The 27,182-nt window shown below is 50.1% G+C and overlaps 6 protein-coding genes across 6 annotated transcripts; all 6 read right to left on the bottom strand.

Annotated features, from left to right (window-relative positions):
• Positions 1-1,694: 1,694 nt before the first annotated feature.
• On the bottom strand, positions 1,695-2,365 carry LOC118940430 (histone H3-like). The gene has a single exon (XM_036949913.1). The coding sequence runs from the start codon at positions 2,214-2,216 to the stop codon at positions 1,716-1,718; it is 501 nt and encodes a 166-aa protein (XP_036805808.1). The 5' UTR covers positions 2,217-2,365; the 3' UTR covers positions 1,695-1,715.
• Positions 2,366-2,606: 241 nt separating this feature from the next.
• Positions 2,607-2,993, bottom strand: LOC118940133 (histone H2A). Its single transcript, XM_036948396.1, has one exon. It carries the CDS (start codon positions 2,991-2,993, stop codon positions 2,607-2,609), a length of 387 nt encoding a protein of 128 aa, XP_036804291.1.
• A 638-nt stretch (positions 2,994-3,631) lies between these two features.
• On the bottom strand, positions 3,632-4,255 carry LOC118940134 (histone H1). The gene has a single exon (XM_036948397.1). The coding sequence runs from the start codon at positions 4,253-4,255 to the stop codon at positions 3,632-3,634; it is 624 nt and encodes a 207-aa protein (XP_036804292.1).
• A 1,221-nt stretch (positions 4,256-5,476) lies between these two features.
• LOC118940431 (histone H2B) lies at positions 5,477-6,047 on the bottom strand. The gene has a single exon (XM_036949914.1). The coding sequence runs from the start codon at positions 5,991-5,993 to the stop codon at positions 5,619-5,621; it is 375 nt and encodes a 124-aa protein (XP_036805809.1). The 5' UTR covers positions 5,994-6,047; the 3' UTR covers positions 5,477-5,618.
• A 563-nt stretch (positions 6,048-6,610) lies between these two features.
• LOC110513946 lies at positions 6,611-17,622 on the bottom strand. Its single transcript, XM_036949916.1, has 5 exons — positions 17,052-17,622; positions 16,217-16,227; positions 15,175-15,181; positions 12,155-12,504; positions 6,611-6,997 (listed from the first exon to the last, which is right to left on the bottom strand). Exons 1-5 carry the CDS (start codon positions 17,342-17,344, stop codon positions 6,672-6,674), a joined length of 987 nt encoding a protein of 328 aa, XP_036805811.1. The 5' UTR covers positions 17,345-17,622; the 3' UTR covers positions 6,611-6,671.
• An 8,660-nt stretch (positions 17,623-26,282) lies between these two features.
• LOC110516292 (histone H2B) lies at positions 26,283-26,780 on the bottom strand. Its single transcript, XM_021594800.2, has one exon. It carries the CDS (start codon positions 26,709-26,711, stop codon positions 26,337-26,339), a length of 375 nt encoding a protein of 124 aa, XP_021450475.2. The 5' UTR covers positions 26,712-26,780; the 3' UTR covers positions 26,283-26,336.
• Positions 26,781-27,182: the final 402 nt, after the last annotated feature.

Consider the following 27,182-nt stretch of genomic DNA (forward strand, 5'->3'; position numbering starts at 1 on the left):
GACGACCACATTTTACACCAATGCACCCCGACAATCGGTTGGTGGTCGGGAATCAAGTGGATGATTCTGGGACCAATTACAGGATAGGGGTGAGGGGTGTACTGAACTGTGCCTATAGCATGTCAAAAATCCCTCCAACGGGAAATAGGCCTTGGCAAATGGCCAGGGGCGCTGTCCTTTTCAGCACCACGGAGCTCCCCTATTACCTGTCTCATGAGTGAAGATGCAACAGCAGACAATTCCTGCTCTTTTGTCCTGCAATGACACACTTTAGCCGTGTCATTGCTGCATTTAACTGGCAGCCTGTATTTAGGGCCTTTACTTTGTCGTATCATTTGGTCAAGGGGTTTCGATTCGTCAGCAAATCTTCTTTGAAAAATGAACTAAATCCCACATCAGAAGTCGACTTCAAATCACGCCAAAGACACACGACTCTACTCAACCGGAGTCAATAGTATCAAATATTCTGCACTGTGAAGGTGTCATGTGCTGAGCCATTTAGTTCCTATGAAGCCTATTTACGAAGCCAATGCAGCAATCACCACGTACCTGCCTGCATTGGTGATTGCTATTCTGTAATTGGTCAACTACTAATAGGGCAATCATCCCGGCAGCTTCGTAACAGCTGTTTTGCAAGCCCTTGACGATTACATCTATTGATTCCTGCTGTCCTGATACCTTTTCTCTTAAGGGATCTCGGATCTAGTCTAAAGGCCTATCAATGGGTATGGCATTGGAATATTCAATCGCACACTGAATTCATCCCACTAAATACATTCCTTTCATTTCTCCATTTATTCCACCATATCGAAACAACTTACCTATGCACGCACACAAACAAGCACAGAAGGGCGACTTAATAATATCACGTCTAATTTGGTGGCCTACAACATTTCCTGTACCTTCAACCACAACGTTGGTAACAATTTTTTTCGACCACCTTTCACTTGCGCCGGACAGAGATATATCATTTTACTTTCAATAGCTTAGTCAGTCGCATGAATTATGGGGTGCACACAGCTAACGTTGTAATGATCGGATCAAAACATGGATTTTTGGGGCCATCGAGGAATGTCACATGGCCCAGAAATCATTGAATGGCCATTTTCACAAAGGAATAGACAGACTCTAGCATGTTACATTCCAAGAGCAATTGGAATCGAAAAAACACAACGTGCCCCACTTGGGGACCCGAGGACCGAGTTTGGGAAACGCTGGCCTGAAGATCAAATACCAATAGGGAGCCACTATGACGTGCTCACACGCTGACAGTACCCGCGTTTAACCACTAGATGGCCTCCGTGCTCCACGGTAAACTTTTCCCCTCTCATCAGCGGCACTGCAACATGGGACTTTCAAAGTCAGTTGTTCTTAGCTACATAGTGACCATTTTTGACACTTTTTGCCCTATATCATTACTATCACTCATTACTGCTAGTGTATTTTTCCCCTCTTCTACTCTAGGCATACATCTAATCACATATAGAGAGCGTTATTGAAACGACTCAAGTCAGTTAAGAACCAACTCTTATTTACAATCACGGCCGGTGGTGATACAGCCTGGAATCGAACCACGGTCTGTAGTGACTCGAGAACAGGGAACATACACGGTGGGAAAGGGGCGTGTACAAATGGAACAATTGTGCCTTTTTGACTGAAATATGGAGGTGGCTCTTAAAAGAGCCTTTGGGGGATTTTGGAGATCAGGTCATCGTTTATGCGCGCTCTCCGCGAATACGACGGGCCAGCTGGATGTCCTTGGGCATGATGGTCACCCTCTTGGCGTGGATGGCGCACAGGTTGGTGTCCTCGAACAGGCCGACCAGGTAAGCCTCGCTTGCCTCCTGCAGGGCCATCACTGCGGAACTCTGGAAGCGCAGGTCGGTCTTAAAGTCCTGGGCAATTTCTCGCACCAGGCGCTGGAAAGGCAGTTTGCGGATCAGCAGCTCAGTGGACTTCTGGTAACGACGGATCTCTCTAAGAGCCACGGTGCCGGGCCTGTAACGGTGAGGCTTCTTCACGCCGCCGGTGGCCGGGGCGCTCTTGCGCGCAGCCTTGGTGGCGAGCTGCTTCCTGGGTGCTTTGCCACCGGTGGATTTGCGAGCGGTTTGCTTGGTTCTGGCCATGGCGCTAGCTAGCTTCCTTCTTTCACAGTCGGAGTATAGCCTCAAAATGCCTATGTGAAGTTTATAAAGCCGGCAGCGGCGTCTGCTCATTGGTCACCATCTCCGCACCGCCCTGATTGGCCCGTTGCGGAGGCCTCCTCCGCCGCCCATTGGACGGGAGGCTCGGCCTCTCCGTGCCGCCCCAAAATGCAACCCCCACCCTCGCCGAGGCGCGCTTGGGTCTTTTGTTAGGGCCGCGAGCAACGTTACACTTTACGCGCAATAATGCTCTCATTCGAGCCTACTAGTTGTTATCCTTCATTTAGGCCTCATGTGGGCACTTGATACGGTGCCGTGTATATGTGTGTGTGTATCTAACAAACACGCCAAATAGTTGGCCAGGCATAGAAAGGACACTTTGCGCTTTTGTTGAGCTAGGTGGTTGGCTCTTAAAAGAGCCTTTGGGGGTTGAGTAGTCAAGTTGCAGCCGCACCAGCGATTTTACTTGGCTTTGACGGCCTTCTCAGTCTTCTTGGGGAGCAGCACTGCCTGGATGTTGGGCAGAACACCACCCTGAGCGATGGTCACGCCGCCAAGCAGTTTGTTCAGCTCCTCGTCGTTACGGACTGCCAGCTGCAGGTGACGGGGGATGATACGAGTCTTCTTGTTGTCACGGGCAGCGTTTCCGGCCAACTCCAGGATCTCAGCAGTCAGGTACTCGAGCACTGCGGCCAGGTACACTGGTGCGCCAGCGCCCACACGCTCGGCGTAGTTGCCTTTACGCAGCAGCCTGTGCACACGGCCCACGGGGAACTGGAGCCCGGCACGGGATGAACGTGTCTTTGCCTTCGCCCTGGCCTTGCCTCCGGTTTTGCCTCTTCCGCTCATATTGGTAGCTTCAGTATGTCACAGAAAGTCTGAATGAGCCGCTGGCCACCTCGAGAGCCTTACTTATACCTCGCCACAAAAGCCATCGATTGGCCACCGGACCGGTGTGGCCTTATCCAATTGGAGTGAGGGAGGGACAGACAGACAGGCAGTCAGCCCTAAGCCCGCCCCCACCCACCCGCAGGCAGGCAGGCAGCAGAGTGACGAGGGCTAGGCTACTCTGTTTCCCTCCGACTTTTGTGACTTTTTCACGTTGGCGGGAGCGCCAAAGTGACTACTCAAATCACTGAAACATGTATCAATCAATTCGAGAGTGGCTCATAATACCAATGGCTGCTGTCCAACCCACTATAGTATGTATGCTTCTTATTATCAGGATCAATGTGACATGCCAATTCTAACACATCACAACAATGTTGACTGGTGAGGGTGCTGCACTCTTGAGTGACAAATGTAAAGCCATTTAGCCACTCGAAAATGTGGTGCGTAAAAGTCATTCATTTCATTTCTTTTGCACCACGGGTAGGTAGGTGGAATGGAATGACATGCGCTTTTATGGAAAGAGGTGGGTGGCTCTTAAAAGAGCCTTTTGTGGTAACAACATGTGTCGAGTAGAAAGAACACTGTTTGTAATAGGTTTACTTCTTCTTGGGGGCTGCCTTCTTGGCCTTGGCCGCCTTGGGCTTGGCGGCTTTGGGCTTCGCTGCCTTGGTAGCCTTCTTGGGGCTCTTGGCCGCTTTCTTGGCCGCTGCGGCGGGCTTCTTCACCTTCTTTGGGCTCTTGGCGGCCTTTTTGGGTGTAGCGGGCTTCTTGGCCTTCTTGGGGGACTTCTTTGCGGCCACGGCCTTCTTGGCTGCTACCTTCTTGGGCTTCTTGGCGGCGGCGGGCTTCTTGGCGGCCACCTTCTTAGCTTTGGGGGCTGCGGCTTTCTTGGCGGGCTTCTTTGCCTCGACGGCCTTCTTGTTGAGCTTGAAGGAGCCGGAAGCACCGGTGCCCTTGGTCTGGACCAGGGTGCCCTTGGTGACGAGGCTCTTGACGGCGATCTTGACACGGGAGTTGTTCTTCTCCACGTCGTAGCCGCCTGCCGCCAGAGACTTCTTGAGCGCGGCCAGGGACACGCCGCTCCTCTCCTTGGAGGCGGACACCGCCTTGACGATGAGCTCGCCTACGCTGGGTCCCGCTTTCTTGGGCTTGGCTGCTGCCTTCTTCTTGGGTGCCTTGGCCGGCGCGGCGGCGGCGGGTGCTGGTGCGACTTCTGCCATGTCTGTCGTTCGGTCCGGTAAACACACACACTTACAACACTACGGTAGTCTGTGAGGAGGAGTACTTTGCTGTAGACGCTGCTCTGCGCTATTGAAGCTCCACACCGTGCAGGGGGCTGGCCTTAAACGCGACATGAGAACCATGTAGACTCAAGCCACCCAGCTCGGCTTCTCCGGGCTGGCCAAATGCTCTTTCACTTGTGTTTTCTGGTCGCCAATATCGGGCCAAAAGTCACCGACGGAGCCGTGTTTTTGGCCCAAAAGCGAACGGCCCAGCGAGCAGACTTGTGTCCGTTCAGAATAAAGTCATGTGGGCTGCAGAAGCCCCGTGCATTTTGCTGCGACTCGCTCAAAACCTCACCGTTCGACTGTCGGGTGGAGCGGTGCGCACTGCTTTTCCTGTGCTATTTGTCTCCTAAATGGCCTAAAAGTGCATCCGATTGCGAGCACCATTGATTGTGGAGTGAGCCGAGATGTCTGGCAAGGGAATCAAATGGTTTGGCGTCCCCTGATGTGCTCCTTGGTGTTTTAAAGGAGAGCTCTTTTGGGGACCTTAAAACACATGCACTTGTGAGGCCTGGCTGAGACTAGTTTCACGTTGTATTCGTCATGTGTCCAGGAGGCAAACGAAATAATACACTGTCCAACGACATGCTTACTTGCACTGTGTGTGTGTGTGTGTGTGTGTGATGTTTTATTAGTATGAGTTTATTAGTTGGATTTGGAGCCTGTGTGTTTTCTTGTGCTAGGTAGTCTCTCTCTCTGTCTGTGTGTCTCTTTCAAAAGCGTGTCAGAGAGAGAGAGAGAGAGAGAGAGAGAGAGATAGGCTTGTGGCCTTCTCGCAGTCCTTCCTCGCTTGACTCCGCAGCGTGACTCACTCGTGCCGGTCTTTGTGTCTGTGGGTCTTGGTGTCTGGCTGTGCGGCCGGCGCTATGGAGGCTGGCGCCCCATGTGCTTGTCCGCCCTGATATAGGCCTAGAGAGAGAGAGATTTGGAGCCTCTTCTTCTCTCTCCTCCTCCCTCTTGTACAGGTGTGTGTAAGGGATGTGAAACGGCTAGTTTCAATCGGTGACGTCACTTGCTCTGAGACTGTTGTTGATGATGTGTGCAGAGGGTCCCTGGTTCGGCCTAAAGTTATACTGTTACACAGGCTCCAGTCATCGGAGCACGAGTGGAATCCCACTCACTGTGTTATACTACCATGCACACATTCCTACCCTGTTCATGTCAGCATCATTTATTCCCTCTCCCCCCTTTTTGACATGTCCTCCACACACACACATATGGATTTGCTTTTTTCACTGACAGGTTGGGTGGCTCTTAAAAGAGCCTTTGGGTTACTACAGCACTCCAAATGGGCTGTTTACTTGGAGCTGGTGTACTTGGTCACGGCCTTGGTGCCCTCGGACACTGCGTGCTTGGCCAGCTCTCCGGGGAGCAGCAGGCGCACTGCGGTCTGGATCTCCCTGGAGGTGATGGTGGAACGCTTGTTGTAGTGGGCCAGGCGAGACGACTCTCCGGCGATACGCTCGAAGATGTCGTTCACGAACGAGTTCATGATTCCCATGGCCTTGGAGGAGATGCCGGTATCGGGGTGGACCTGCTTCAGGACTTTGTACACGTAAATGGCGTAGCTCTCCTTCCTCGACTTTCGGCGTTTCTTGCCGCCTTTCCCTGCGGTCTTGGTGACGGCTTTCTTGGAGCCCTTCTTGGGCGCGGACTTTGCTGGCTCGGGCATGATGCTGATGTCTCGCTGCTTCTCACAAACGAATGAGGGGGTGGAGAGCCCTTTCCCTCTTATGAAGACGAAGCTAAGCTAATTCGCCGGCCGTGGACACACCCCTGCTTTCTCATAGGCGCCCCTGCCATTTGCCCAGTGGAGCTGAGCGCGCATAAGAGCCTTCCACTCAGAGGCTTGCTTCCCTAACAAAGACCATAGCCTATGCTCTGTCACTGGTGGGGAATGGTGTGTTTCCAAAAAAGTCCTACAATGGCTAGAAATAAGGCCCCCCTTTTTGGTACTTGGTGGGGATTTCCCAGCCGTGGTGCCTCAGTAATACGACTGTACGCAAAGCCTGCACTGAACATAGCCTCCTGTCACGAATACTCCCTCCCTGTCCACTCAAGAGTGGCTCATGGTTTAATACGACTGTACGCAAAGCCTGCACTGAACATAGCCTCCTGTCACGAATACTCCCTCCCTGTCCACTCAAGAGTGGCTCATGGTTTAATACGACTGTACGCAAAGCCTGCACTGAACATAGCCTCCTGTCACGAATACTCCCTCCCTGTCCACTCAAGAGTGGCTCATGGTTTCCTACGATAATGGATTTGACCCTTTTGAAGCGGATGTGGGTGGCTCTTAAAAGAGCCTTTGGGTTCAAGTCGGGATGTTGACGTTCCGAGAAGAGTGCGTTTAACCGCCGAAACCGTACAGGGTGCGTCCCTGGCGTTTCAGAGCGTAGACCACGTCCATGGCCGTAACGGTCTTCCTCTTGGCGTGCTCGGTGTAGGTGACGGCGTCACGGATCACGTTCTCAAGGAACACCTTCAGGACACCGCGGGTCTCCTCGTAGATCAGCCCGGAGATACGCTTCACGCCGCCACGGCGAGCCAGACGGCGAATGGCGGGCTTGGTGATTCCCTGGATGTTATCGCGGAGAACCTTACGGTGACGCTTGGCGCCTCCTTTTCCGAGTCCCTTGCCGCCTTTACCTCTTCCAGACATCGTGTGTTCACTAGCTGAGTTCAAGTGAATTAATGACGTAATTTTCGGTGCTCGGTGCTCTTATTATCTGCGTTTGGTGGACCTGATTGAAGCCAGTGGCACAGAAAGCGCGCGCTTTTGCCTGGCCTCTGCTGCAAAGGGGAGGGCGTTCGTTCTAGGGAACTATGGAGGAAGAAGAAATCAAAGCTACTTGCATGCGCGGGAAACACACTCAAATACTGAGCTATGTTGAACACAAGGCCCAACTGTGATGTCCCACTCTTCACATTGATTGGTGTTGTTCTTGTTGTTGTTGTTGTTGTTGCGCCTGATTCAACTCTTTCAATCAGCTGTGCCTCTCCAGGGCTTCAACAAAAATGCCTACTCTACCCCTGCCTGGAGTTGGGAAACACTGAACTAGTAGGATTCAACCCACTGCAGTTGCCAGTCACACCTAATAGAGATAGGCGTTAAAAACCTCAAATAGTGTCACAAGTACAAAGGAGAAACGAAGTGGCACAAACGGGAAACAAATACACAAGGAATGCCACAAATCCTAAGGGGTCCGTAATGTCACCTCAGCAGTCATGTAGCTCTTGAAGGCCATGTAATAACGTCATTCTTCTTTTTCTTCCCTAGACATGATCCAGGTGGCCATGGGACGGGTGGTGATACCTCTGCAAGCTGAAATGCAGTAAAACATTCCTCAGACACCCACCCAACACACACACAATAAAGGGATCATTTTCCTATGCGTACAGAGGTGATAGGGATGTGCAAATATTGTATGGTACTTTTTTCAAAAAACAATAACATAGCCTTATATTACGGAAATAGTGGTATGAGGTGGATCCTTTATAGGCCAGAGAGCCTCAGATGTTGCATTGAATGATCTCAACAGGTCATTTCAAAGGGGACAAATGAGGCCCAAGGGCACATACTGGCGATTGACCAATCGGTGCAGTTGATTCACATCTCAGATGTGACTAGGTATCATCTTACAACTTATTGTTGCCACAATTGTCTCTTACATGTACTTAGTGGCTGCCGGCCCTCGGTTTAGTACATCGAGCAACAGAGGTTGCCTTTTAGGAGAACGACTGACAAGCGTTCAACTAGCTGGGATGCAACTAGTGTCATCAAAGCACTTTGTCATAGCAAGTTAGAAGAAATAGGTTAAGGTTACGAAAAGGCTTAGGCTTACCCCAAATGCCACGTCCGTTCGTAGCTGTACTCCGTGTAGGCACAACAAGTCATCACACAGAGAGCACACTTGAAGCACAACTGCACTGCCTGGAAGGCCGCAACGGACTGAATTGGAATCCCTCAAACAGCACGCTAACTACATTCCGCTTTATGATGTCACAGTCAGCCCCTCGGAACACTGGTCCTCAACAATCTCAAACACCTTGGATACCCAAGCCAAACATTCTCGAATCACTCACATTCACAAATCAACCAGGGAGAAGAAGGCTGCCAGGAATTGAATGCTGAAAAGCTAACCTCCTTCACAGAGCAACATCATAGGACTGGGAGTTTGTGTTCAACAGCTTACGTTCCCCTATTATCAAGGGCTTAGTTCCTCTATAGGCTGCAGTGCAGATACTTCACATGCAGAGTACAACAACAAATAACAGAGGGCCTGTTACCACACCCTATAGGCTAGGAGTTGAACTTGGACCACAATGACATTGGTAGTAATTAGCCTGCAGCATAAATGACAGCTCCCTAACGGGGACATAAAGTGGAAATGGAAGTGCGACACATAGAGGAAAAGTCCTAATCCTAATCAAATAGACACATTTATTTGTTTATTCTTTTTTTTATTTCACCTTTATTTAACCAGGTAGGCAAGTTGAGAACAAGTTCTCATTTACAATTGCGACCTGGCCAAGATAAAGCAAAGCACTTCGACACATACAACGACACAGACTTACACATGGAGTAAAACAAACATACAGTCAATAATACAGTATAAACAAGTCTATATACGATGTGAGCAAATGAGGTGAGATAAGGGAGGTAAAGGCAAAAAAAGGCCATGGTGGCAAAGTAAATACAATATAGCAAGTAAAACACCGGAATGGTACATTTGCAATGGAAGAAATGTGCAAAGTAGAAATAAAAATAATGGGGTGCAAAGGAGCAAAATAAATAAATTCATTAAATACAGTAGGGAAAGAGGTAGTTGTTTGGCCTAAATTATAGGTGGGCTATGTACAGGTGCAGTAATCTGTGAGCTGCTCTGACAGTTGGTGCTTAAAGCTAGTGAGGGAGATAAGTGTTTCCAGTTTCAGAGATTTTTGTAGTTCGTTCCAGTCATTGGCAGCAGAGAACTGGAAGGAGAGGCGGCCAAAGAAAGAATTGGTTTTGGGGGTGACTAGAGAGATATACATACACCTGTTTAGCAGATGTCGGAAATGCTTGTGTTACTAGCTCCAACAGCACAGTCAAGTCTAACAAGTAATATCTAACCATGTTCCAACATTCCACACAATACACCCAAATGCAATTGGAATACATCAATATATGGACGAGCAATGTCAGACCGTCCGTAGACTAACATACCTTACAATACAATACTTTATATATCCACATGACATGAGCTATGCAAACCACCTCCACGTTAGGAATGTGCCCAGTGATATCTAACAAAAACACACACCTCCGTGGAACCCACATGGCAAGACAGGAAGGAAGACATGCAGGAGTGCTCATGAAGAAGACCGGAATCATCTCCAATCAAGTGAACAATGTCAAAGGAATAGGGCAAGTCATATAGATAGGGAGGCATTTCACCGCCACCCGCTGGACCACAAGTCATTTTGCCAACACTGGCTCATCATTCAAAGCCACATAGGGAGGGATCTTAACACCACCTGCTGGATCAGAAGTGCCACTCACAATGGCCACACAGACCATTTCTCCCTCAACCTGATGCAATTGTCACAACAAGTATGTGCTCAAAATCAAACATTAACTACAACAGATCATCAAATAGGCAAACACATGCTCATGTAGAGTACCTCAAATTATACAGTTACTTTGTCACCAAACCTAATCTGTCATTCATCTACAAATACATGCTCTTCTAAAGCCACAATGCAATGTTCACATGGTACATTTCATTTCTTACAATCTATGTCACTATTACTTCATTTGACTGCTCTTAAATCATATTCACTTAACCCTTTTCTTCACCTGCTGATTTTCTGCTGCTTTTGTCTCTTGCAGATTTGGACGTCATGTGAATCTATGTTTCTCAAGTATCAAAAGAGAGAAAATGAAAAACGGAATGCTACTTTTCTCTCTAGCCTAGTGCACTCTTTATCTGTAAGCTCCCCTACTGGTGTAGGTAGCTCCAAAAAAAGGTACAGATGCCATAGAACCTGATCTCGACGACCACATTTTACACCAATGCACCCCGACAATCGGTTGGTGGTCGGGAATCAAGTGGATGATTCTGGGACCAATTACAGGATAGGGGTGAGGGGTGTACTGAACTGTGCCTATAGCATGTCAAAAATCCCTCCAACGGGAAATAGGCCTTGGCAAATGGCCAGGGGCGCTGTCCTTTTCAGCACCACGGAGCTCCCCTATTACCTGTCTCATGAGTGAAGATGCAACAGCAGACAATTCCTGCTCTTTTGTCCTGCAATGACACACTTTAGCCGTGTCATTGCTGCATTTAACTGGCAGCCTGTATTTAGGGCCTTTACTTTGTCGTATCATTTGGTCAAGGGGTTTCGATTCGTCAGCAAATCTTCTTTGAAAAATGAACTAAATCCCACATCAGAAGTCGACTTCAAATCACGCCAAAGACACACGACTCTACTCAACCGGAGTCAATAGTATCAAATATTCTGCACTGTGAAGGTGTCATGTGCTGAGCCATTTAGTTCCTATGAAGCCTATTTACGAAGCCAATGCAGCAATCACCACGTACCTGCCTGCATTGGTGATTGCTATTCTGTAATTGGTCAACTACTAATAGGGCAATCATCCCGGCAGCTTCGTAACAGCTGTTTTGCAAGCCCTTGACGATTACATCTATTGATTCCTGCTGTCCTGATACCTTTTCTCTTAAGGGATCTCGGATCTAGTCTAAAGGCCTATCAATGGGTATGGCATTGGAATATTCAATCGCACACTGAATTCATCCCACTAAATACATTCCTTTCATTTCTCCATTTATTCCACCATATCGAAACAACTTACCTATGCACGCACACAAACAAGCACAGAAGGGCGACTTAATAATATCACGTCTAATTTGGTGGCCTACAACATTTCCTGTACCTTCAACCACAACGTTGGTAACAATTTTTTTCGACCACCTTTCACTTGCGCCGGACAGAGATATATCATTTTACTTTCAATAGCTTAGTCAGTCGCATGAATTATGGGGTGCACACAGCTAACGTTGTAATGATCGGATCAAAACATGGATTTTTGGGGCCATCGAGGAATGTCACATGGCCCAGAAATCATTGAATGGCCATTTTCACAAAGGAATAGACAGACTCTAGCATGTTACATTCCAAGAGCAATTGGAATCGAAAAAACACAACGTGCCCCACTTGGGGACCCGAGGACCGAGTTTGGGAAACGCTGGCCTGAAGATCAAATACCAATAGGGAGCCACTATGACGTGCTCACACGCTGACAGTACCCGCGTTTAACCACTAGATGGCCTCCGTGCTCCACGGTAAACTTTTCCCCTCTCATCAGCGGCACTGCAACATGGGACTTTCAAAGTCAGTTGTTCTTAGCTACATAGTGACCATTTTTGACACTTTTTGCCCTATATCATTACTATCACTCATTACTGCTAGTGTATTTTTCCCCTCTTCTACTCTAGGCATACATCTAATCACATATAGAGAGCGTTATTGAAACGACTCAAGTCAGTTAAGAACCAACTCTTATTTACAATCACGGCCGGTGGTGATACAGCCTGGAATCGAACCACGGTCTGTAGTGACTCGAGAACAGGGAACATACACGGTGGGAAAGGGGCGTGTACAAATGGAACAATTGTGCCTTTTTGACTGAAATATGGAGGTGGCTCTTAAAAGAGCCTTTGGGGGATTTTGGAGATCAGGTCATCGTTTATGCGCGCTCTCCGCGAATACGACGGGCCAGCTGGATGTCCTTGGGCATGATGGTCACCCTCTTGGCGTGGATGGCGCACAGGTTGGTGTCCTCGAACAGGCCGACCAGGTAAGCCTCGCTTGCCTCCTGCAGGGCCATCACTGCGGAACTCTGGAAGCGCAGGTCGGTCTTAAAGTCCTGGGCAATTTCTCGCACCAGGCGCTGGAAAGGCAGTTTGCGGATCAGCAGCTCAGTGGACTTCTGGTAACGACGGATCTCTCTAAGAGCCACGGTGCCGGGCCTGTAACGGTGAGGCTTCTTCACGCCGCCGGTGGCCGGGGCGCTCTTGCGCGCAGCCTTGGTGGCGAGCTGCTTCCTGGGTGCTTTGCCACCGGTGGATTTGCGAGCGGTTTGCTTGGTTCTGGCCATGGCGCTAGCTAGCTTCCTTCTTTCACAGTCGGAGTATAGCCTCAAAATGCCTATGTGAAGTTTATAAAGCCGGCAGCGGCGTCTGCTCATTGGTCACCATCTCCGCACCGCCCTGATTGGCCCGTTGCGGAGGCCTCCTCCGCCGCCCATTGGACGGGAGGCTCGGCCTCTCCGTGCCGCCCCAAAATGCAACCCCCACCCTCGCCGAGGCGCGCTTGGGTCTTTTGTTAGGGCCGCGAGCAACGTTACACTTTACGCGCAATAATGCTCTCATTCTAGCCTACTAGTTGTTATCCTTCATTTAGGCCTCATGTGGGCACTTGATACGGTGCCGTGTATATGTGTGTGTGTATCTAACAAACACGCCAAATAGTTGGCCAGGCATAGAAAGGACACTTTGCGCTTTTGTTGAGCTAGGTGGTTGGCTCTTAAAAGAGCCTTTGGGGGTTGAGTAGTCAAGTTGCAGCCGCACCAGCGATTTTACTTGGCTTTGACGGCCTTCTCAGTCTTCTTGGGGAGCAGCACTGCCTGGATGTTGGGCAGAACACCACCCTGAGCGATGGTCACGCCGCCAAGCAGTTTGTTCAGCTCCTCGTCGTTACGGACTGCCAGCTGCAGGTGACGGGGGATGATACGAGTCTTCTTGTTGTCACGGGCAGCGTTTCCGGCCAACTCCAGGATCTCAGCAGTCAGGTACTCGAGCACTGCGGCCAGGTACACTGGTGCGCCAGCGCCCACACGCTCGGCGTAGTTGCCTTTACGCAGCAGCCTGTGCACACGGCCCACGGGGAACTGGAGCCCGGCACGGGATGAACGTGTCTTTGCCTTCGCCCTGGCCTTGCCTCCGGTTTTGCCTCTTCCGCTCATATTGGTAGCTTCAGTATGTCACAGAAAGTCTGAATGAGCCGCTGGCCACCTCGAGAGCCTTACTTATACCTCGCCACAAAAGCCATCGATTGGCCACCGGACCGGTGTGGCCTTATCCAATTGGAGTGAGGGAGGGACAGACAGACAGGCAGTCAGCCCTAAGCCCGCCCCCACCCACCCGCAGGCAGGCAGGCAGCAGAGTGACGAGGGCTAGGCTACTCTGTTTCCCTCCGACTTTTGTGACTTTTTCACGTTGGCGGGAGCGCCAAAGTGACTACTCAAATCACTGAAACATGTATCAATCAATTCGAGAGTGGCTCATAATACCAATGGCTGCTGTCCAACCCACTATAGTATGTATGCTTCTTATTATCAGGATCAATGTGACATGCCAATTCTAACACATCACAACAATGTTGACTGGTGAGGGTGCTGCACTCTTGAGTGACAAATGTAAAGCCATTTAGCCACTCGAAAATGTGGTGCGTAAAAGTCATTCATTTCATTTCTTTTGCACCACGGGTAGGTAGGTGGAATGGAATGACATGCGCTTTTATGGAAAGAGGTGGGTGGCTCTTAAAAGAGCCTTTTGTGGTAACAACATGTGTCGAGTAGAAAGAACACTGTTTGTAATAGGTTTACTTCTTCTTGGGGGCTGCCTTCTTGGCCTTGGCCGCCTTGGGCTTGGCGGCTTTGGGCTTCGCTGCCTTGGTAGCCTTCTTGGGGCTCTTGGCCGCTTTCTTGGCCGCTGCGGCGGGCTTCTTCACCTTCTTTGGGCTCTTGGCGGCCTTTTTGGGTGTAGCGGGCTTCTTGGCCTTCTTGGGGGACTTCTTTGCGGCCACGGCCTTCTTGGCTGCTACCTTCTTGGGCTTCTTGGCGGCGGCGGGCTTCTTGGCGGCCACCTTCTTAGCTTTGGGGGCTGCGGCTTTCTTGGCGGGCTTCTTTGCCTCGACGGCCTTCTTGTTGAGCTTGAAGGAGCCGGAAGCACCGGTGCCCTTGGTCTGGACCAGGGTGCCCTTGGTGACGAGGCTCTTGACGGCGATCTTGACACGGGAGTTGTTCTTCTCCACGTCGTAGCCGCCTGCCGCCAGAGACTTCTTGAGCGCGGCCAGGGACACGCCGCTCCTCTCCTTGGAGGCGGACACCGCCTTGACGATGAGCTCGCCTACGCTGGGTCCCGCTTTCTTGGGCTTGGCTGCTGCCTTCTTCTTGGGTGCCTTGGCCGGCGCGGCGGCGGCGGGTGCTGGTGCGACTTCTGCCATGTCTGTCGTTCGGTCCGGTAAACACACACACTTACAACACTACGGTAGTCTGTGAGGAGGAGTACTTTGCTGTAGACGCTGCTCTGCGCTATTGAAGCTCCACACCGTGCAGGGGGCTGGCCTTAAACGCGACATGAGAACCATGTAGACTCAAGCCACCCAGCTCGGCTTCTCCGGGCTGGCCAAATGCTCTTTCACTTGTGTTTTCTGGTCGCCAATATCGGGCCAAAAGTCACCGACGGAGCCGTGTTTTTGGCCCAAAAGCGAACGGCCCAGCGAGCAGACTTGTGTCCGTTCAGAATAAAGTCATGTGGGCTGCAGAAGCCCCGTGCATTTTGCTGCGACTCGCTCAAAACCTCACCGTTCGACTGTCGGGTGGAGCGGTGCGCACTGCTTTTCCTGTGCTATTTGTCTCCTAAATGGCCTAAAAGTGCATCCGATTGCGAGCACCATTGATTGTGGAGTGAGCCGAGATGTCTGGCAAGGGAATCAAATGGTTTGGCGTCCCCTGATGTGCTCCTTGGTGTTTTAAAGGAGAGCTCTTTTGGGGACCTTAAAACACATGCACTTGTGAGGCCTGGCTGAGACTAGTTTCACGTTGTATTCGTCATGTGTCCAGGAGGCAAACGAAATAATACACTGTCCAACGACATGCTTACTTGCACTGTGTGTGTGTGTGTGTGTGTGATGTTTTATTAGTATGAGTTTATTAGTTGGATTTGGAGCCTGTGTGTTTTCTTGTGCTAGGTAGTCTCTCTCTCTGTCTGTGTGTCTCTTTCAAAAGCGTGTCAGAGAGAGAGAGAGAGAGAGAGAGAGAGAGAGATAGGCTTGTGGCCTTCTCGCAGTCCTTCCTCGCTTGACTCCGCAGCGTGACTCACTCGTGCCGGTCTTTGTGTCTGTGGGTCTTGGTGTCTGGCTGTGCGGCCGGCGCTATGGAGGCTGGCGCCCCATGTGCTTGTCCGCCCTGATATAGGCCTAGAGAGAGAGAGATTTGGAGCCTCTTCTTCTCTCTCCTCCTCCCTCTTGTACAGGTGTGTGTAAGGGATGTGAAACGGCTAGTTTCAATCGGTGACGTCACTTGCTCTGAGACTGTTGTTGATGATGTGTGCAGAGGGTCCCTGGTTCGGCCTAAAGTTATACTGTTACACAGGCTCCAGTCATCGGAGCACGAGTGGAATCCCACTCACTGTGTTATACTACCATGCACACATTCCTACCCTGTTCATGTCAGCATCATTTATTCCCTCTCCCCCCTTTTTGACATGTCCTCCACACACACACACATATGGATTTGCTTTTTTCACTGACAGGTTGGGTGGCTCTTAAAAGAGCCTTTGGGTTACTACAGCACTCCAAATGGGCTGTTTACTTGGAGCTGGTGTACTTGGTCACGGCCTTGGTGCCCTCGGACACTGCGTGCTTGGCCAGCTCTCCGGGGAGCAGCAGGCGCACTGCGGTCTGGATCTCCCTGGAGGTGATGGTGGAACGCTTGTTGTAGTGGGCCAGGCGAGACGACTCTCCGGCGATACGCTCGAAGATGTCGTTCACGAACGAGTTCATGATTCCCATGGCCTTGGAGGAGATGCCGGTATCGGGGTGGACCTGCTTCAGGACTTTGTACACGTAAATGGCGTAGCTCTCCTTCCTCGACTTTCGGCGTTTCTTGCCGCCTTTCCCTGCGGTCTTGGTGACGGCTTTCTTGGAGCCCTTCTTGGGCGCGGACTTTGCTGGCTCGGGCATGATGCTGATGTCTCGCTGCTTCTCACAAACGAATGAGGGGGTGGAGAGCCCTTTCCCTCTTATGAAGACGAAGCTAAGCTAATTCGCCGGCCGTGGACACACCCCTGCTTTCTCATAGGCGCCCCTGCCATTTGCCCAGTGGAGCTGAGCGCGCATAAGAGCCTTCCACTCAGAGGCTTGCTTCCCTAACAAAGACCATAGCCTATGCTCTGTCACTGGTGGGGAATGGTGTGTTTCCAAAAAAGTCCTACAATGGCTAGAAATAAGGCCCCCCTTTTTGGTACTTGGTGGGGATTTCCCAGCCGTGGTGCCTCAGTAATACGACTGTACGCAAAGCCTGCACTGAACATAGCCTCCTGTCACGAATACTCCCTCCCTGTCCACTCAAGAGTGGCTCATGGTTTAATACGACTGTACGCAAAGCCTGCACTGAACATAGCCTCCTGTCACGAATACTCCCTCCCTGTCCACTCAAGAGTGGCTCATGGTTTAATACGACTGTACGCAAAGCCTGCACTGAACATAGCCTCCTGTCACGAATACTCCCTCCCTGTCCACTCAAGAGTGGCTCATGGTTTCCTACGATAATGGATTTGACCCTTTTGAAGCGGATGTGGGTGGCTCTTAAAAGAGCCTTTGGGTTCAAGTCGGGATGTTGACGTTCCGAGAAGAGTGCGTTTAACCGCCGAAACCGTACAGGGTGCGTCCCTGGCGTTTCAGAGCGTAGACCACGTCCATGGCCGTAACGGTCTTCCTCTTGGCGTGCTCGGTGTAGGTGACGGCGTCACGGATCACGTTCTCAAGGAACACCTTCAGGACACCGCGGGTCTCCTCGTAGATCAGCCCGGAGATACGCTTCACGCCGCCACGGCGAGCCAGACGGCGAATGGCGGGCTTGGTGATTCCCTGGATGTTATCGCGGAGAACCTTACGGTGACGCTTGGCGCCTCCTTTTCCGAGTCCCTTGCCGCCTTTACCTCTTCCAGACATCGTGTGTTCACTAGCTGAGTTCAAGTGAATTAATGACGTAATTTTCGGTGCTCGGTGCTCTTATTATCTGCGTTTGGTGGACCTGATTGAAGCCAGTGGCACAGAAAGCGCGCGCTTTTGCCTGGCCTCTGCTGCAAAGGGGAGGGCGTTCGTTCTAGGGAACTATGGAGGAAGAAGAAATCAAAGCTACTTGCATGCGCGGGAAACACACTCAAATACTGAGCTATGTTGAACACAAGGCCCAACTGTGATGTCCCACTCTTCACATTGATTGGTGTTGTTCTTGTTGTTGTTGTTGTTGTTGCGCCTGATTCAACTCTTTCAATCAGCTGTGCCTCTCCAGGGCTTCAACAAAAATGCCTACTCTACCCCTGCCTGGAGTTGGGAAACACTGAACTAGTAGGATTCAACCCACTGCAGTTGCCAGTCACACCTAATAGAGATAGGCGTTAAAAACCTCAAATAGTGTCACAAGTACAAAGGAGAAACGAAGTGGCACAAACGGGAAACAAATACACAAGGAATGCCACAAATCCTAAGGGGTCCGTAATGTCACCTCAGCAGTCATGTAGCTCTTGAAGGCCATGTAATAACGTCATTCTTCTTTTTCTTCCCTAGACATGATCCAGGTGGCCATGGGACGGGTGGTGATACCTCTGCAAGCTGAAATGCAGTAAAACATTCCTCAGACACCCACCCAACACACACACAATAAAGGGATCATTTTCCTATGCGTACAGAGGTGATAGGGATGTGCAAATATTGTATGGTACTTTTTTCAAAAAACAATAACATAGCCTTATATTACGGAAATAGTGGTATGAGGTGGATCCTTTATAGGCCAGAGAGCCTCAGATGTTGCATTGAATGATCTCAACAGGTCATTTCAAAGGGGACAAATGAGGCCCAAGGGCACATACTGGCGATTGACCAATCGGTGCAGTTGATTCACATCTCAGATGTGACTAGGTATCATCTTACAACTTATTGTTGCCACAATTGTCTCTTACATGTACTTAGTGGCTGCCGGCCCTCGGTTTAGTACATCGAGCAACAGAGGTTGCCTTTTAGGAGAACGACTGACAAGCGTTCAACTAGCTGGGATGCAACTAGTGTCATCAAAGCACTTTGTCATAGCAAGTTAGAAGAAATAGGTTAAGGTTACGAAAAGGCTTAGGCTTACCCCAAATGCCACGTCCGTTCGTAGCTGTACTCCGTGTAGGCACAACAAGTCATCACACAGAGAGCACACTTGAAGCACAACTGCACTGCCTGGAAGGCCGCAACGGACTGAATTGGAATCCCTCAAACAGCACGCTAACTACATTCCGCTTTATGATGTCACAGTCAGCCCCTCGGAACACTGGTCCTCAACAATCTCAAACACCTTGGATACCCAAGCCAAACATTCTCGAATCACTCACATTCACAAATCAACCAGGGAGAAGAAGGCTGCCAGGAATTGAATGCTGAAAAGCTAACCTCCTTCACAGAGCAACATCATAGGACTGGGAGTTTGTGTTCAACAGCTTACGTTCCCCTATTATCAAGGGCTTAGTTCCTCTATAGGCTGCAGTGCAGATACTTCACATGCAGAGTACAACAACAAATAACAGAGGGCCTGTTACCACACCCTATAGGCTAGGAGTTGAACTTGGACCACAATGACATTGGTAGTAATTAGCCTGCAGCATAAATGACAGCTCCCTAACGGGGACATAAAGTGGAAATGGAAGTGCGACACATAGAGGAAAAGTCCTAATCCTAATCAAATAGACACATTTATTTGTTTATTCTTTTTTTTATTTCACCTTTATTTAACCAGGTAGGCAAGTTGAGAACAAGTTCTCATTTACAATTGCGACCTGGCCAAGATAAAGCAAAGCACTTCGACACATACAACGACACAGACTTACACATGGAGTAAAACAAACATACAGTCAATAATACAGTATAAACAAGTCTATATACGATGTGAGCAAATGAGGTGAGATAAGGGAGGTAAAGGCAAAAAAAGGCCATGGTGGCAAAGTAAATACAATATAGCAAGTAAAACACCGGAATGGTACATTTGCAATGGAAGAAATGTGCAAAGTAGAAATAAAAATAATGGGGTGCAAAGGAGCAAAATAAATAAATTCATTAAATACAGTAGGGAAAGAGGTAGTTGTTTGGCCTAAATTATAGGTGGGCTATGTACAGGTGCAGTAATCTGTGAGCTGCTCTGACAGTTGGTGCTTAAAGCTAGTGAGGGAGATAAGTGTTTCCAGTTTCAGAGATTTTTGTAGTTCGTTCCAGTCATTGGCAGCAGAGAACTGGAAGGAGAGGCGGCCAAAGAAAGAATTGGTTTTGGGGGTGACTAGAGAGATATACATACACCTGTTTAGCAGATGTCGGAAATGCTTGTGTTACTAGCTCCAACAGCACAGTCAAGTCTAACAAGTAATATCTAACCATGTTCCAACATTCCACACAATACACCCAAATGCAATTGGAATACATCAATATATGGACGAGCAATGTCAGACCGTCCGTAGACTAACATACCTTACAATACAATACTTTATATATCCACATGACATGAGCTATGCAAACCACCTCCACGTTAGGAATGTGCCCAGTGATATCTAACAAAAACACACACCTCCGTGGAACCCACATGGCAAGACAGGAAGGAAGACATGCAGGAGTGCTCATGAAGAAGACCGGAATCATCTCCAATCAAGTGAACAATGTCAAAGGAATAGGGCAAGTCATATAGATAGGGAGGCATTTCACCGCCACCCGCTGGACCACAAGTCATTTTGCCAACACTGGCTCATCATTCAAAGCCACATAGGGAGGGATCTTAACACCACCTGCTGGATCAGAAGTGCCACTCACAATGGCCACACAGACCATTTCTCCCTCAACCTGATGCAATTGTCACAACAAGTATGTGCTCAAAATCAAACATTAACTACAACAGATCATCAAATAGGCAAACACATGCTCATGTAGAGTACCTCAAATTATACAGTTACTTTGTCACCAAACCTAATCTGTCATTCATCTACAAATACATGCTCTTCTAAAGCCACAATGCAATGTTCACATGGTACATTTCATTTCTTACAATCTATGTCACTATTACTTCATTTGACTGCTCTTAAATCATATTCACTTAACCCTTTTCTTCACCTGCTGATTTTCTGCTGCTTTTGTCTCTTGCAGATTTGGACGTCATGTGAATCTATGTTTCTCAAGTATCAAAAGAGAGAAAATGAAAAACGGAATGCTACTTTTCTCTCTAGCCTAGTGCACTCTTTATCTGTAAGCTCCCCTACTGGTGTAGGTAGCTCCAAAAAAAGGTACAGATGCCATAGAACCTGATCTCGACGACCACATTTTACACCAATGCACCCCGACAATCGGTTGGTGGTCGGGAATCAAGTGGATGATTCTGGGACCAATTACAGGATAGGGGTGAGGGGTGTACTGAACTGTGCCTATAGCATGTCAAAAATCCCTCCAACGGGAAATAGGCCTTGGCAAATGGCCAGGGGCGCTGTCCTTTTCAGCACCACGGAGCTCCCCTATTACCTGTCTCATGAGTGAAGATGCAACAGCAGACAATTCCTGCTCTTTTGTCCTGCAATGACACACTTTAGCCGTGTCATTGCTGCATTTAACTGGCAGCCTGTATTTAGGGCCTTTACTTTGTCGTATCATTTGGTCAAGGGGTTTCGATTCGTCAGCAAATCTTCTTTGAAAAATGAACTAAATCCCACATCAGAAGTCGACTTCAAATCACGCCAAAGACACACGACTCTACTCAACCGGAGTCAATAGTATCAAATATTCTGCACTGTGAAGGTGTCATGTGCTGAGCCATTTAGTTCCTATGAAGCCTATTTACGAAGCCAATGCAGCAATCACCACGTACCTGCCTGCATTGGTGATTGCTATTCTGTAATTGGTCAACTACTAATAGGGCAATCATCCCGGCAGCTTCGTAACAGCTGTTTTGCAAGCCCTTGACGATTACATCTATTGATTCCTGCTGTCCTGATACCTTTTCTCTTAAGGGATCTCGGATCTAGTCTAAAGGCCTATCAATGGGTATGGCATTGGAATATTCAATCGCACACTGAATTCATCCCACTAAATACATTCCTTTCATTTCTCCATTTATTCCACCATATCGAAACAACTTACCTATGCACGCACACAAACAAGCACAGAAGGGCGACTTAATAATATCACGTCTAATTTGGTGGCCTACAACATTTCCTGTACCTTCAACCACAACGTTGGTAACAATTTTTTTCGACCACCTTTCACTTGCGCCGGACAGAGATATATCATTTTACTTTCAATAGCTTAGTCAGTCGCATGAATTATGGGGTGCACACAGCTAACGTTGTAATGATCGGATCAAAACATGGATTTTTGGGGCCATCGAGGAATGTCACATGGCCCAGAAATCATTGAATGGCCATTTTCACAAAGGAATAGACAGACTCTAGCATGTTACATTCCAAGAGCAATTGGAATCGAAAAAACACAACGTGCCCCACTTGGGGACCCGAGGACCGAGTTTGGGAAACGCTGGCCTGAAGATCAAATACCAATAGGGAGCCACTATGACGTGCTCACACGCTGACAGTACCCGCGTTTAACCACTAGATGGCCTCCGTGCTCCACGGTAAACTTTTCCCCTCTCATCAGCGGCACTGCAACATGGGACTTTCAAAGTCAGTTGTTCTTAGCTACATAGTGACCATTTTTGACACTTTTTGCCCTATATCATTACTATCACTCATTACTGCTAGTGTATTTTTCCCCTCTTCTACTCTAGGCATACATCTAATCACATATAGAGAGCGTTATTGAAACGACTCAAGTCAGTTAAGAACCAACTCTTATTTACAATCACGGCCGGTGGTGATACAGCCTGGAATCGAACCACGGTCTGTAGTGACTCGAGAACAGGGAACATACACGGTGGGAAAGGGGCGTGTACAAATGGAACAATTGTGCCTTTTTGACTGAAATATGGAGGTGGCTCTTAAAAGAGCCTTTGGGGGATTTTGGAGATCAGGTCATCGTTTATGCGCGCTCTCCGCGAATACGACGGGCCAGCTGGATGTCCTTGGGCATGATGGTCACCCTCTTGGCGTGGATGGCGCACAGGTTGGTGTCCTCGAACAGGCCGACCAGGTAAGCCTCGCTTGCCTCCTGCAGGGCCATCACTGCGGAACTCTGGAAGCGCAGGTCGGTCTTAAAGTCCTGGGCAATTTCTCGCACCAGGCGCTGGAAAGGCAGTTTGCGGATCAGCAGCTCAGTGGACTTCTGGTAACGACGGATCTCTCTAAGAGCCACGGTGCCGGGCCTGTAACGGTGAGGCTTCTTCACGCCGCCGGTGGCCGGGGCGCTCTTGCGCGCAGCCTTGGTGGCGAGCTGCTTCCTGGGTGCTTTGCCACCGGTGGATTTGCGAGCGGTTTGCTTGGTTCTGGCCATGGCGCTAGCTAGCTTCCTTCTTTCACAGTCGGAGTATAGCCTCAAAATGCCTATGTGAAGTTTATAAAGCCGGCAGCGGCGTCTGCTCATTGGTCACCATCTCCGCACCGCCCTGATTGGCCCGTTGCGGAGGCCTCCTCCGCCGCCCATTGGACGGGAGGCTCGGCCTCTCCGTGCCGCCCCAAAATGCAACCCCCACCCTCGCCGAGGCGCGCTTGGGTCTTTTGTTAGGGCCGCGAGCAACGTTACACTTTACGCGCAATAATGCTCTCATTCTAGCCTACTAGTTGTTATCCTTCATTTAGGCCTCATGTGGGCACTTGATACGGTGCCGTGTATATGTGTGTGTGTATCTAACAAACACGCCAAATAGTTGGCCAGGCATAGAAAGGACACTTTGCGCTTTTGTTGAGCTAGGTGGTTGGCTCTTAAAAGAGCCTTTGGGGGTTGAGTAGTCAAGTTGCAGCCGCACCAGCGATTTTACTTGGCTTTGACGGCCTTCTCAGTCTTCTTGGGGAGCAGCACTGCCTGGATGTTGGGCAGAACACCACCCTGAGCGATGGTCACGCCGCCAAGCAGTTTGTTCAGCTCCTCGTCGTTACGGACTGCCAGCTGCAGGTGACGGGGGATGATACGAGTCTTCTTGTTGTCACGGGCAGCGTTTCCGGCCAACTCCAGGATCTCAGCAGTCAGGTACTCGAGCACTGCGGCCAGGTACACTGGTGCGCCAGCGCCCACACGCTCGGCGTAGTTGCCTTTACGCAGCAGCCTGTGCACACGGCCCACGGGGAACTGGAGCCCGGCACGGGATGAACGTGTCTTTGCCTTCGCCCTGGCCTTGCCTCCGGTTTTGCCTCTTCCGCTCATATTGGTAGCTTCAGTATGTCACAGAAAGTCTGAATGAGCCGCTGGCCACCTCGAGAGCCTTACTTATACCTCGCCACAAAAGCCATCGATTGGCCACCGGACCGGTGTGGCCTTATCCAATTGGAGTGAGGGAGGGACAGACAGACAGGCAGTCAGCCCTAAGCCCGCCCCCACCCACCCGCAGGCAGGCAGGCAGCAGAGTGACGAGGGCTAGGCTACTCTGTTTCCCTCCGACTTTTGTGACTTTTTCACGTTGGCGGGAGCGCCAAAGTGACTACTCAAATCACTGAAACATGTATCAATCAATTCGAGAGTGGCTCATAATACCAATGGCTGCTGTCCAACCCACTATAGTATGTATGCTTCTTATTATCAGGATCAATGTGACATGCCAATTCTAACACATCACAACAATGTTGACTGGTGAGGGTGCTGCACTCTTGAGTGACAAATGTAAAGCCATTTAGCCACTCGAAAATGTGGTGCGTAAAAGTCATTCATTTCATTTCTTTTGCACCACGGGTAGGTAGGTGGAATGGAATGACATGCGCTTTTATGGAAAGAGGTGGGTGGCTCTTAAAAGAGCCTTTTGTGGTAACAACATGTGTCGAGTAGAAAGAACACTGTTTGTAATAGGTTTACTTCTTCTTGGGGGCTGCCTTCTTGGCCTTGGCCGCCTTGGGCTTGGCGGCTTTGGGCTTCGCTGCCTTGGTAGCCTTCTTGGGGCTCTTGGCCGCTTTCTTGGCCGCTGCGGCGGGCTTCTTCACCTTCTTTGGGCTCTTGGCGGCCTTTTTGGGTGTAGCGGGCTTCTTGGCCTTCTTGGGGGACTTCTTTGCGGCCACGGCCTTCTTGGCTGCTACCTTCTTGGGCTTCTTGGCGGCGGCGGGCTTCTTGGCGGCCACCTTCTTAGCTTTGGGGGCTGCGGCTTTCTTGGCGGGCTTCTTTGCCTCGACGGCCTTCTTGTTGAGCTTGAAGGAGCCGGAAGCACCGGTGCCCTTGGTCTGGACCAGGGTGCCCTTGGTGACGAGGCTCTTGACGGCGATCTTGACACGGGAGTTGTTCTTCTCCACGTCGTAGCCGCCTGCCGCCAGAGACTTCTTGAGCGCGGCCAGGGACACGCCGCTCCTCTCCTTGGAGGCGGACACCGCCTTGACGATGAGCTCGCCTACGCTGGGTCCCGCTTTCTTGGGCTTGGCTGCTGCCTTCTTCTTGGGTGCCTTGGCCGGCGCGGCGGCGGCGGGTGCTGGTGCGACTTCTGCCATGTCTGTCGTTCGGTCCGGTAAACACACACACTTACAACACTACGGTAGTCTGTGAGGAGGAGTACTTTGCTGTAGACGCTGCTCTGCGCTATTGAAGCTCCACACCGTGCAGGGGGCTGGCCTTAAACGCGACATGAGAACCATGTAGACTCAAGCCACCCAGCTCGGCTTCTCCGGGCTGGCCAAATGCTCTTTCACTTGTGTTTTCTGGTCGCCAATATCGGGCCAAAAGTCACCGACGGAGCCGTGTTTTTGGCCCAAAAGCGAACGGCCCAGCGAGCAGACTTGTGTCCGTTCAGAATAAAGTCATGTGGGCTGCAGAAGCCCCGTGCATTTTGCTGCGACTCGCTCAAAACCTCACCGTTCGACTGTCGGGTGGAGCGGTGCGCACTGCTTTTCCTGTGCTATTTGTCTCCTAAATGGCCTAAAAGTGCATCCGATTGCGAGCACCATTGATTGTGGAGTGAGCCGAGATGTCTGGCAAGGGAATCAAATGGTTTGGCGTCCCCTGATGTGCTCCTTGGTGTTTTAAAGGAGAGCTCTTTTGGGGACCTTAAAACACATGCACTTGTGAGGCCTGGCTGAGACTAGTTTCACGTTGTATTCGTCATGTGTCCAGGAGGCAAACGAAATAATACACTGTCCAACGACATGCTTACTTGCACTGTGTGTGTGTGTGTGTGATGTTTTATTAGTATGAGTTTATTAGTTGGATTTGGAGCCTGTGTGTTTTCTTGTGCTAGGTAGTCTCTCTCTCTGTCTGTGTGTCTCTTTCAAAAGCGTGTCAGAGAGAGAGAGAGAGAGAGAGAGAGAGAGATAGGCTTGTGGCCTTCTCGCAGTCCTTCCTCGCTTGACTCCGCAGCGTGACTCACTCGTGCCGGTCTTTGTGTCTGTGGGTCTTGGTGTCTGGCTGTGCGGCCGGCGCTATGGAGGCTGGCGCCCCATGTGCTTGTCCGCCCTGATATAGGCCTAGAGAGAGAGAGATTTGGAGCCTCTTCTTCTCTCTCCTCCTCCCTCTTGTACAGGTGTGTGTAAGGGATGTGAAACGGCTAGTTTCAATCGGTGACGTCACTTGCTCTGAGACTGTTGTTGATGATGTGTGCAGAGGGTCCCTGGTTCGGCCTAAAGTTATACTGTTACACAGGCTCCAGTCATCGGAGCACGAGTGGAATCCCACTCACTGTGTTATACTACCATGCACACATTCCTACCCTGTTCATGTCAGCATCATTTATTCCCTCTCCCCCCTTTTTGACATGTCCTCCACACACACACACACATATGGATTTGCTTTTTTCACTGACAGGTTGGGTGGCTCTTAAAAGAGCCTTTGGGTTACTACAGCACTCCAAATGGGCTGTTTACTTGGAGCTGGTGTACTTGGTCACGGCCTTGGTGCCCTCGGACACTGCGTGCTTGGCCAGCTCTCCGGGGAGCAGCAGGCGCACTGCGGTCTGGATCTCCCTGGAGGTGATGGTGGAACGCTTGTTGTAGTGGGCCAGGCGAGACGACTCTCCGGCGATACGCTCGAAGATGTCGTTCACGAACGAGTTCATGATTCCCATGGCCTTGGAGGAGATGCCGGTATCGGGGTGGACCTGCTTCAGGACTTTGTACACGTAAATGGCGTAGCTCTCCTTCCTCGACTTTCGGCGTTTCTTGCCGCCTTTCCCTGCGGTCTTGGTGACGGCTTTCTTGGAGCCCTTCTTGGGCGCGGACTTTGCTGGCTCGGGCATGATGCTGATGTCTCGCTGCTTCTCACAAACGAATGAGGGGGTGGAGAGCCCTTTCCCTCTTATGAAGACGAAGCTAAGCTAATTCGCCGGCCGTGGACACACCCCTGCTTTCTCATAGGCGCCCCTGCCATTTGCCCAGTGGAGCTGAGCGCGCATAAGAGCCTTCCACTCAGAGGCTTGCTTCCCTAACAAAGACCATAGCCTATGCTCTGTCACTGGTGGGGAATGGTGTGTTTCCAAAAAAGTCCTACAATGGCCAAAATAAGGCTCCCCTTTTTGGTACTTGGTGGGGATTTCCCAGCCGTGGTGCCTTTATTTCGGGTGTCTCGTAATACGACTGTACGCAAAGCCTGCACTGAACATAGCCTCCCTCCTGTCATGAACACTCCCTCCCTGTCCACTCAAGAGTGGCTCATGGTTTAATACGACTGTACGCAAAGCCTGCACTGAACATAGCCTCCTGTCACGAAT

Source organism: Oncorhynchus mykiss, chromosome 17 (assembly GCF_013265735.2).
Source record: "Oncorhynchus mykiss isolate Arlee chromosome 17, USDA_OmykA_1.1, whole genome shotgun sequence".
Lineage (NCBI taxonomy): Eukaryota > Metazoa > Chordata > Actinopteri > Salmoniformes > Salmonidae > Oncorhynchus > Oncorhynchus mykiss.